Below are 11,763 nucleotides of genomic sequence, written 5' to 3'. Positions count from 1 at the left end.
GTTTGTTGTGTCAAAGTAGTCCTTCCAAAGAAGGAAATGTCCGCTCTCTTGGTTGCGATTCAACGCCAGAAGGTGCCCCGAAATGGAGCCACGGAACAACGGGCGCTGGTTATTGAGGTGGTGATGGACCAACACGGCAGCCAAGATCTTCTCCTCATCATCGGACGAGGAATCGTCGGAGTCGCAAAGGAAATTATGAGAAAAGAACTCGTTGTCGGAGTCCATTTTGTACCTTGACAAACTGTCGAACAGCTTGCAGGCGTCGACGAAGGAGACGGCCAGCGAAGGGAGTCACACCGCCCTCGGACCAGCTAGCTTCCCTGGCGGCGTCCGAAGAGCCTGCCGACGTCCGACGAGCGCTCCGGTGAGGATCTGGACGAGGCGGCAAGGCGGCTTCTTGGTTGCGGTCGCGGCTGTGTTGGGGGAGCGGGGGTAGGCAGCTTTCGGTTCCCCGGCGGCAAGACGGTAGTGGCGGGCGACGTGGGAGGTGGCAGTGTTGCAGAGGGGATGTTGCAACGCCGACAGCTGGCAGAGTCACCAGAAAAATGGGCGTCAGTGTTGGCGACGAAGGAGGCGGACGAGGGTTTGTTGTTGGAATGGGAAAGGATGGCCAATGTGCCACCGACCAGCAAGCCAGGGGGGAGGAGTAGGCGGGCGCGCGCGCGTTCATCTTGTGTCCGCACCGACGTAAATCTGGCTCAAAAATAGGTCGGCAGGCAGACGAAAAGCGGACGTTTGTCCGCTTAGGTCGGCACGTTGGACCGACTTTTCTGTCCGCGCCGACCCAAATGGACGCGCGCGGACGAAATGGGTCGCTGCATTGGAGTTGCTCTAAGGACTTCTACAAGTAGATCCTTAGGAGTACTATGGACTGTCAAAACGCAAAATTGCTACCCAACCGGACGCCTGAAACGCAACCCAAACGCCTGGGTTAACCGGCAACCCCATATTCACCTCATAGGTGGGGCAGATATGGACACATCCCGAGGTGCCCCACACGTCAGATTTGTCCCACATTGGCCCATCGACCCCACATATATTAAACCCTATCCGCAGTTCGGACGAAACTCTAGTCTCACTCTAGTCCACTTCACTCCCCTCCCACAGTATCCAAGCTCCTCTTCGGCGAACTCTGGCGTACACCTCCATGGTGGATACTAGATTCGACTTTGAGAGGTCCAGATCTGAGGACTGGGACCTCATCCCTTGTGGCCCCGATGAGGAGATGATTGTCAGCGCTACTCTTCGACACTCCCGGGAGGAGTGCAACCTCCCGCGGTTGAAATTTATTCGACGAGAATCCATTGCCTCAGCTCAAATGGCACTAGAATCAGCCGAGGCCGGTGGATGAAGGCGCATGACCGCAGCCTCGCGGAAAACGGCGACCATCGCATGACGGTGCAACCCAGCTTGGCCGACGGAATCACTTAGGTGACTCCTCGTCCCTGTGGCGCCAGGAGCCCAAACGGAGGCCATATCCGCCTCCATGGTTTGCAGCCAAAACGAGCAAGAGGCACGGCATGCCCGCTGCGCGAGGCTGCAGGCGCGGGATGTCATGGTAGCCCTTAAGGCGGAGCCGGTGGAATCACACGCCGACACGGGAGGAGGACCGACAAGCAGCGAAGGAGGACAGTCCGTGCCATGGCAAAAGAGCAAAGCACGACGGTTCGTGCCATGGTTGGATCCACCTCGATTTGTTTTGTGTCTTCGACCGCTAGTGAAGACAACAAGGGCAAGGACGACCTTTTTCATTGTCGTTTCATTCGTAGCAGAACATGTCAATTTTTGATAGTCCGGTGGTATGTGTCTAACGATGTATGTAATTTTACTTTGCATGAGACTAGTATGAATTTAAGATGTAGACGTATTTTTAATACATGCATGGTCACTATCCGCGGACACGACCCGACGCATCCGCGAACATGTAAGGGCTGGATTTGAAAACTCTGATTGTAGATGCTCTAAGGAGGATTTAAGACAGCCTCGGTCACCACTATTCGAAAGCCAAGCTGCAGAGGTCTCCTCGTCTCTCCGGGAACGCGGCAAAGACGAGTTAGAAACTTAGATAGCGATGCCGACCAACGGTGAGGCCCCAGCAGCGGAGACGGCGGCACCGGCGGGGCCGGCGTCGCTTGGATGGGGATGGGGTTCATGTCCTGCGCTGTACGTGTCCTACGGCTTGTCCGCCCTGAAAGGCCGGCAACCGGAGCTGACGGGCGCCCTGGCTGCCGTGCCGTCGTTCACGGCGCTGTCGCCGCCCATGGGGCTCGACTACTTCGGGGTCTTCGACGGCCATTCGGGCGCGGCCGTCGCCAATTACCTGACGGAGCAGCTGCACGGCGCCATCGCGGACCAGATCTTGCGCGAGCTGGTCGCCGAGGCCCCGCGGTTCCTCCACGGGCCGCAGGGAGACGTGGAGGGGTGGTGGAGGACGGCCATGGCGGACGCGTTCCAGACAGTGGACGCGGAGCTGCTGAAGGGAGCAGGCGGTGTGGACGCTTCGGTCGCCGGCGCGACGGCCCTCGTGGCGCTGGTCCTGGAGGAGTACGTGGTGCTCGCCAACTGCGGCGTTTCCAGGGCCGTCATCTCCCGCGGCGGCGAGATCTTGCAGCTCACCTCCGAGCACCGGGTAATTAATTACACCAGTATCTTTCCGATGATTATACTTTAATTTCAATAGCTGTGCCTAGTTCGTAGTACTTCATTTCCGATCGAGCACAGAGGGCGAAGCTACGAGGGTTTTTTCTCGAGATCATGCAAGCGCTCTGTCTCTCGTAGTATCTCTTTGGAGATCATGCAAAAGCTCTATGTCTCGTATCTTTTTGGAGATCATGCAAAAGCTCTGTATGTCGCGTATCACAAGCTAGATGTGATTTGTCAGTTGTACCTTGGAAATCTGGCAAGTAATTAATCTGTACTTCCTCTGTCCGAAAATACTTGTCATCAAAATAGATAAAAAGAAATGTATGTAGAACTAAAATATGTCTAGATACATCTCCTTTTATTCATTTTGATGACAAATTTTTTTGAACGGAGGGAGTACTTCTGTAGTACACTCACAGGCCATCCATTTCTAAGGCTATTTTTGAAGTAAAAAAGAAGAATCTTAAGTTAGGTGCGATCTTGTATTCGGATTCTTCCAAGAAATTTTAGAGGTCATCACACAACGCATTCCTTTAATCGGAAGTCCAAACCCCTAAAAAGAATATTGTTTCCTGTGCAACTGAAATTATCAGAAGATGCCCCCAAATGCTTGGATCACAAAGAACACAAAGGGGCACACAACTAGGACACAAGAAATTTGTCACAAATGAGAATAATGGTTTGGTACTTGGGAGGTCTTGTTTGCACATTTGGCAAGTACATAGGTTTGCTTGTGGAGTAACAACAGTGTAAGTAAGACTTAGGTTTGCTTGAGTGGCACAGGATCAGGAAATATGGTGCGATAAAAAATATGCGGCATATTTTCCACTGGCACCAAACAGTATGATGGATGTTTGAGGTTGCCTTCACTGCTTTGCATGTGAACTTTGTAGGGCAGAAGGGCACGTGCAATGTCACTGTAGCCAAGCCATTGCCCATTCAAAACTTTTCTTGGTTTGCCTAGTTATTTATGACCAGCTCCTGTGTGTGCAGAACCCCAACAAAGACAATGAGGACCAGCCGGTCCAAGCTAGTCCATCAAACATCCATGTATGTAAGGTTTGCCCATTCCTCTGGGGTGGGGTGTGTTGTCAGGTCCTGTAGAAATGTACCATTTGAGACATAGTACAGACTGCAGACATCAATTTATGCTCGTAGCTTTATACATGTGAGGTGAAAGCCAGAACCATTAGTATATACTCTCCACCCACCACCTGATTTCCATTAATAGAAATCAAACATTAATACGAATTAATAGGGTTTACAATTTCTCAGTGACCTACAATGTAGATTAATTCTTCCAAACCATGGAAGGATGTTTATTTTCTGATTTACAAATCTCTCAATTTTCAGTCTCTATTCGAACATACAAGTTCTAATGAACTTTTGTTTTTGCGGTATTCGTAATTTGCAAAACATGTACTCACTGGGTATATTCTAAACTAGACAGAGGAAACATCTCCAACTCTTGGAGAGTAGTAGAAGGTACATGCCCAAATACCCAGTGGGTCCCGGGTCCCAATTGGAAAAAATAATTTAGAAATTGCAAATAGAGTAAAAATTCCTGAAACCTTTTGGAAACAACATTATCAGGTGTTACACTCGTGTGATTTTTTTGTTGTTGTAAAGGAATAGCTTCGACCAGCTCCAGGGGCAAGAAAACAAAACTATGAGTACAAAAAGTGTGAATAGTATTTTTTATATATTGTTGATTTTGTTTTTTTTTTCTGCCTAGAATACCATGGAAGTCATTCATTCACGAAACTTTTCACATGAGCGTAACATGTGACCATGTTTGATTCCAAAAGGTTTCAAGATTATTTGACTTCTTTGCAATTTCTAAATTGAATTTGTGTGCATTGGCAGCCGAGCCGAGACCCAAAAATCCTCATTGACATGTACATGTACACAATTTATCTTCTCGCATATAAAATTATATAGTCCAGAAAACAATCTTTTTTTGAAAAGGAGGATAACCCCCGGCCTCTGCATCAATTGAGTCGAGAAAACAATGTAATTACCTTGTTTTATATCGACAAGAAAATGCTTACAGTACGTATGAACATGCTGTGTGCGTCACAGTCAAACAGGCCTGATGAGAAGCAGCGTGTGGAAAACGGCGGGGGACGCGTGGATGAATCCACCAACACAGTTGACGAGTTTCTGCCAACCTCCCGCGCATTTGGCATGTACATACTCATTGGCTGGATCGGTCGACCATTTCTGGCTTAATTTGTGCGATCCCTGCTAACTAACGATCTTACTATAACACTGTGCCCTGCAGGGAGCTATATGTACAAGCAATACGTGATCGTCGAACCCGAGGTGACAGCGGTGGGTCGCGATCCGCGGGACGAGTTCCTGATCCTGGCCACCGCCGGGCTCTGGGACAGCGTCTCGCCGGTGGAGGCGTGCCGCGTGGTGGAGCGGAAGCTGCGCAGCAGGTCGCGGAGCGCCATAGCGTGGGGGGCGGCGCCCGACAACAACAGGGTCTCGGCAACCATGCTCGCCAAGGAGCTGGCCCAGCACGCGGTCCGCGCGGGCAGCACGGGCAACGTCAGCGTTATCGTCGTCCTCTTCAGGGACGATCCCGCTGCCACGGCCTCCCCTGCTCCGGTGTTGGCCAGCGGGCGCGTCCAGCGCCCGCGGCGTGGGTGTCGCTCGTGTGGCTCTCCGTGATGAGTGTCCAAGTTGTAAGCAGCAGGAGAAACTACTCATCGTCGAAGAACATTTGCCTTAGTTCTCCGTTTAAAATTTCTCAGAACTGGATTCAGTAAGAAATTAGCATGTTTCATGAGCTTCAATGTTTACTTAGAGCATCTACAACCGGATCGCTCGTCCGTGCCGCCGTCCTCGTCCGCCATTGTAGATGTTGATGCTGAGTACCTCGTCCCCCACCATCACCGTGGACAATGTCTTCGCGGAGCCCGTGTCACTCCTGAGCGCTGTTGTCCGCCGTCGTCTGTGGAGGAGGAACAAGCGCCACCCATGGCTACAGCCACCGGCGTGCACAACATGGTCGACGAAATGTCCCAAAGGTATAAAACATCAATGCAATAGTGATGTGATTCAAACTTTTCAATGCAATTGTGATGTGATGTGCCCGTATGTTATTTAATTTTTATGTATGTAGTCTTGATGATGAAACGTTTTTGCACTACACGAATGTTGCGTCGCCAGATTTTGTGTCTCAAGAAACTCCCTCTCAAGGAGATATAATATAGAGAGATGTCCCGAGGCCATGTCTCTATGGCTGCCTCGGGGCTTTGGAAGGCTCGAATTCCTCTCAAGATCAAGGTTTTTCTCTGGCAATTTTGTCAAGACCGCCTACCTACTTTCATCAATATAGCCAAACGCAATGGCCCGGCCTCCGGGCCTTGTACGTTGTGTGGTGTCCCGGAAGACGCTGACCACGTGTTCTTCCGGTGCTCTTTGGCGCGCTTTGCCTGGAGCGCGGTCCGCGAGGCCGCGGACGTGGATTGGGATCCACGCTCCCGCCCCGAGCTCGTGTCGTCTTTGTCCTTGGTTCAGGGTTCTTCGCGTCGTGTTATGTGGACAAGTGCGGCGGCCATGTTGTGGGCTCTGTGGCATATTCGTAACAAGTTTACTATTGAGGATGTGTTCCCCTCTCACTCTGCTGACGTAATCTACAAATGCATCTTGTTCTTGCAGCAATGGGCCCCGCTGGGAAGACAATAGGACTCTGATCTGCATCTTCTTGCTCTAGCACGCCTTCGCTCTGTCTACCCCGCGTCGCGAGCCCCGTCGCCTCCTTCCGCTGCCTCATAGGGATGGGTGGCCCCTTTTGGAAGTGTTTCCTCCGAGCCTGCGTGCTCTTATGTTGGCTGGACATGCCATGTAATGCACTTTATCCCTTCGTCGTTTCACTTGTGGTTTGTCTAAGACCCCGGAAGACTAGTTCTGTTCGTATTCGTTTGGTCGTTTGGTTGTGCACGCTGCCTATGTTGAGGGCTTTATTAATTTAAAGCCGGACGTCTCTGACGTCTATGTTCTAAAAAAAGGAGACACGATATGATATGTGCAATTTTGACATGGATGAGGAGGTTTTTTTATTCAACACAATCGAAAAGAAAAAAACACTATCAAGTAGATGAACACATGTTGCTATGTTTAGCATGGAAGAAAATTGTTCGTTTGCTCAAATTTATGCATTCTTTTCTTTGTCTCTTACCACTTTATGTGTTGGTGTCTAACTTGTTTCGTCAATTGTGATATGTAGCTCAACGTTGTTCAAGCTTTGTGAAAAGGAAAAGAAAAAGGAATAGGAAAAGGGAGAAAAGGGAAGCAAGGCAAAACATTCACCTTGCATCATCGTTGGAAGGAGCCTGAAAGTGAGAAGTGAAAGAACCGAGAGGCATATGAAGTTCCTAATAAACAGAATTCCAAGATCTTGGTTCGAAATGCAGTAACGGTTGGTGATGATGATGCCTCAAGTGGCAAAAAAGGAAAAAAGAAGCCTCACTCCCAACTCAGTTGCTCCTACGAGAATGCCCGGTGAAAGAAGGAATGGCAAAAAAAGGGGCATGAAGGCTGGAGACAACGACATGAAGGAATCATTGGAGACCATCATCGATGCAAGAAAAGAGATGGCCAAAGAAAGAAAATGCATGAATATCAAAGACATGAAGAAGCGGACGGCAACAGAACAATGGAGGGCGGTGAGCGAGGACAGATCGGCGGCGGTTGAGGAGAGGAAGGTGGCGACTAAGGAGAGGAAGGTGGTCATGAAAAAACTACAAGCATTTGCCATGAGAAAAAAAGCTAATGTTCATGTGCTCAAGTGGTTTTAGTGAGAAGAAAAAAAGCATACATTGAGCTTTCCTGCGACTAAGTTTTGTCCATCAAGTCAATGAGCATTGAGCTTTGTCAAAAAGCATACATTTCAAATAGGCCGAAGCATAGACAAGCAACACGTGATAGCACTAACCATGGCGTCTCGCGGGTTTTTAGAACCCCTTCGCTGCTAACAGGCCGTGACAACAAATAGAAGGGCCTGGCATAGAGTAATGATACATCTACAAAAGGTTATATGCTCCACATACATAATAACTTATGTAAGAAACACGGTAACATTTTGTACCGGTGAAAAAGTTATTGACAAATGTACCCCCGGTAACTTCTGTGTCAACAACTTGGTAATATAGGCACAACAGAGCTGATAACTAACTTAGTCCAGGCGTGGTAACTTTTTGATTGAGAATTTTTTGTTGAAAAACACTTCGGATAGTTCATGTGCAAATAGTGTGGTAATGTACGCTTACTTAGTCCTGATATGGTTATTTTTAAACTTGGAAAGAAAGTTGTTGAAAAACACCTCCGCTTACTCATGTACAAATAAATGATAATATAACTTACGAAGCATAGGCGTGGTATTTTTTTTACCCGAAAAGAAGCCATTGGAACATATCAAAAACGATCTAGTCTCGAAGGTCTCATCGCAATGTATTTTTTATTTGAAAACAATTTCTCGATCGGTCAAACGGTTTGAACTACAAACTTTTTTGAAGTTTTGAAATAGAAGAATATACGGTGACACCAACTTTTTCTCATTTAATACATGCATGTATTTGCATGTGGTGAGAATGTTGGAGAAATCAGTCTGTATGCTCTAGTAATTTCTATGCAAACATCATGATAACTTATATGCAAACATCATAATTTCTACGTTTAAAGAGTTCTTCGAAAACTATGGCGCCTCCTGATAGGCGACTAGGGTTTCGAGAGGAAACGATGGCGCGCGCCTGATCTCGATCGGCGCGGCGCAATCGGGGGGGGGGGGGGGGGGGGGGGGGGGGGGGGTGCTAGGATGAATCAATCGGGCACGCGCCTGATCATGATAACTTATATGGTCCTATTTGAAACAAGCTTCCTCCCCTATCCGCGCTGTACGTAGAAATAGGTAGGCCTAACCGGCCACGGACGACGCATGGGAGCCAGCCCATTTAATACTTCCCTTGCTGGTAACCTCCAAAAAGTTATGCACACGACGTGATTCTCTCAAACTCAAAACCTCCCATTTTAATAGATATCAAAGTAACCAAGCAGGACAATTTACCGCTTGTGTCTAGATTCCATTTTTCAGCGTCCTGTACAATAGGAGGTCGCATGCTTGGGCTCGCCCAACAGGCCAAGACGGCGTGCTGGGCCATGGCTGTCACACTTTTCCTTATCTATTTATTATTTTTTCTTTCCTTTTTTCGTTATTTCATTTTTTTCCTATATTGAGTTTAGTTATTTTTTCGTTCACAATTTTCAACAGTTGTTCGGATTTTTTAGCAAATTTTATAAAATTGTTACTGTTTTAAAATTTTCATAAATAATTTGAAATTTAAAATTATTGACAAATTAAAAATAAATGGCTAGAACATAAAGATATGTTGATGTTGGTTCGTAATTATGGAAATTTCATATTTGAAATAACAGAGCATTGAATTTAAGAAAACTACATGCTCAAGGATGCAGCCGTCTGGGATAGTCTGGCACCCTGCTCTTAACTGGTGTTTGTTTGCACTATGAATAAATGACCCATACCTGATTCGAACGTCTTTTTGCAGTAGCCTGACATGGACATAATAGGCATCTATCCATGCCTGATTCGAACGACTTACGACACTGTCAGCATGCTCTTACTCACCAAAGTAATTGAAAAATAAATAAATAAAAACTTGTCCTACCAAAGTACCAGTTGGCATGGTGGCATGAAATGGTGATACAAGGTGATGGAAAAAATAGTGCATTTGACGGATGTTGAAAGACGAGGTGTTCACGGATAGACCTAAACATCGTCTGTTTAACATGTTTTTTGTGCATGTGAGATTGATCCCAACTTTTGCCACCAAGGGTGCATGCCCATGGTAGGCATACATGTCCGATTTGAATGAATTCGGGCACCGTTTGCATGGTTTGCATGTTGCAACACGTCCGGTCATTTATCGACCTTTTTTAACCGACAAAACTTCAGAAAATACAAAACTTGTTGAAAACGAAAACAACCTGACATGATGGCATGAATTGGTGATACAAGGTGATGGAAAAAATTGAGGCCATTTAACGGATGCAAAATACCAGGTGTTCAGAAACAGAGCCTTCTGGCCACCCGAACACCCTTTGTCTAACATGGTTTCTGTTGTACATGATAGGAATAACCCAAAATTTTAACGCCAAGGGTGTGTGCCCATAGTAAGCATTCATGCTCGGTTTGAATGAATTCGGACATCGTTTGCACGTTGCGATGCGTTTGGCCATTTATCGGCCTTTTTCACCGAGAAAACTACAGAAAATACAAAACTTGGCAAAAACGAAAACAACTTGGCATGATGGCATGAATTGGTGATACAAGGTGATGGGGAAAAGGGGGCAATTTGACGGATGTAGAAACCTAGGTGTTCACAAACTAACCCTTCTAGCCTACCCGAACACCCTCGGTCTAACATGGTATTTTGTTGGACATGTGAGGACTGACCAAAATTTGCCACCAAGGTTGTGTGTGCATGTGGTAGGCATTCATGCCTAGTTTGAATGAATTCGGGCACCGTTTGCACGTTGCGACTAATCCGACCATTTATTGACCTTCTTCACCTAGAAAACTCTAAAAAATACTAAACTTGTCAAAACTGAAACAACTTGGCATGATGGCATAAATTGATGATATAAGGTGATGGAAAAAAATGTCACCATCTGACGGATGTGAAAAACCAGGTGTTCACAAACAGACCCTTCTGGCCTACCCGAACACTCTCTGTCTAACATGCTTTTTTTGGACATATGATAAATGACCCAACTTTTGTCAGCAAGGGTGCGTGCCCACGATAGGCATCCACGCTGGTTAAAAAAAATCAGGAAATAATGTAAGTTCGCAAAAAGAAAAATCACTGAAAAACGAAGAAAAGGTCATAGATTTGGAAAAAGGTTTATCAATACTGAAAATGAGTACGTAAAAGTTTAAAAAGTTTTCGATTTAAAAAAGAAGTTCATCAATTTGAGAAAAAGCACAAAATTTAAAATTTTCATCGAGTTTGAAAAAAAGTTCATCGATTTTAAAAAGCCGATGAATTTAAAAAAATCATGAGTTTTTGAAAAAGTTCCTGCAATTTGGAAAAAAAATGTTTGGAGAGATTGGAACAGAAAAACAAAAATGAAAAACATGCACGGATTTGTAAATTCACGAATTTGACTAAAACAGAGAAAAAGGAAAAAAAGAAATTAAAACCCCAAAAAGGAAATAAATAAAAAACCGACTAGCGAACAACAAGTAAGAAAAAACAAGTACATTGCTCTACGAAACGTAGGCTTCCCAGTTGGGTAGCACGTCTGGTTATGAACCTTGAGGTTGTGTGTTTGAATCCCAATCCCAGGTACGCATAATTCTAAAATGGGCCAGCCCATGACGGAGGGGAGGCGGACAGGCTTTGCAAACGTGTATGTTTACATCCCCAAAGAAGACCCATACGGAGGTGGGTATACGTTTCTTAGGGGGGTTGTACCGAAGCGGGACTGTTTGAATTATTGATTTGAAAAAAAATCCTTGGTGATATCATCCAATCTGTCTTTTCCTGCATTCATGCAATTAGTTGTTCTAATAAAAAAGGAATGTTATGCATTTAGAAAGTAGAATAATATGCAGGCGTGAAACATGCACTCGTTCGTATGTGTTCCTAATTGTTGAACAATCGGAAGTTAGTCGCATCCTAAAGAATAACATAGCCTACAAATAAGAAATGACTTACCTCTTTGCCGAGAATAATCCGAAAAAAAAACATACAACATTTCACTAGTAATATATTTTGAAGATTGGCGTTACCGTATGAAAGGAAGTCGCGCTGTGTGGACATGACCACAGAATGTCACCGAGGGCCTTAAGTTTGTTGAGTCAACAGTTGTTTCTCTCTCCGCGTATTCAACGAACCTCTCAACCGAGTTGTTCCCTTTAACAATAAGATAAAATGTTCTGAGCTTTCGCAGAAAAATAAAATACACTCAAATCAAATCAAAGGTTGTTGATTGTTCGGTGGCATAGCTAGTCGAGGCGGGTTCCTGGTCACTGGATGCTTTTGTACGTATCGATAAGTTCAGTTGCCCCTAGATGGTTAAATACACTTC

At 46.0% G+C, this 11,763-nt stretch overlaps 2 protein-coding genes across 2 annotated transcripts; both read left to right on the top strand.

The window, feature by feature from the left end:
- Window positions 1–2,006: 2,006 nt before the first annotated feature.
- LOC123065178 (protein phosphatase 2C 77-like) lies at window positions 2,007–4,898 on the top strand. Its single transcript, XM_044488531.1, has 2 exons — window positions 2,007–2,629; window positions 4,726–4,898. The coding sequence occupies exons 1-2, from the start codon at window positions 2,072–2,074 to the stop codon at window positions 4,873–4,875; spliced, it is 708 nt and encodes a 235-aa protein (XP_044344466.1). The 5' UTR covers window positions 2,007–2,071; the 3' UTR covers window positions 4,876–4,898.
- Window positions 4,899–4,935: 37 nt separating this feature from the next.
- Window positions 4,936–5,322, top strand: LOC123065179 (probable protein phosphatase 2C 8). Its single transcript, XM_044488532.1, has one exon. It carries the CDS (start codon window positions 4,936–4,938, stop codon window positions 5,320–5,322), a length of 387 nt encoding a protein of 128 aa, XP_044344467.1.
- Window positions 5,323–11,763: the final 6,441 nt, after the last annotated feature.

Source organism: Triticum aestivum, chromosome 3B, assembly GCF_018294505.1.
Source record: "Triticum aestivum cultivar Chinese Spring chromosome 3B, IWGSC CS RefSeq v2.1, whole genome shotgun sequence".
NCBI lineage: Eukaryota > Viridiplantae > Streptophyta > Magnoliopsida > Poales > Poaceae > Triticum > Triticum aestivum.
Note: the sequence above shows the minus strand (reverse complement) of the source record. Positions and strands in the feature narration are given on the sequence as shown.

Excerpts from the sequence above, each read along its gene's own strand:
- LOC123065178 (XM_044488531.1), top strand. The coding sequence starts at position 2,072 with ATGCCGACCAACGGTGAGGCCCCAGCAGCGGAGACGGCGGCACCGGCG. Across the intron at positions 2,630-4,725 it reads AGCTCACCTCCGAGCACCGG|TCAAACAGGCCTGATGAGAA; the intron begins GTAATTAATTAC and ends TGTGCGTCACAG.
- LOC123065179 (XM_044488532.1), top strand. The coding sequence starts at position 4,936 with ATGTACAAGCAATACGTGATCGTCGAACCCGAGGTGACAGCGGTGGGT.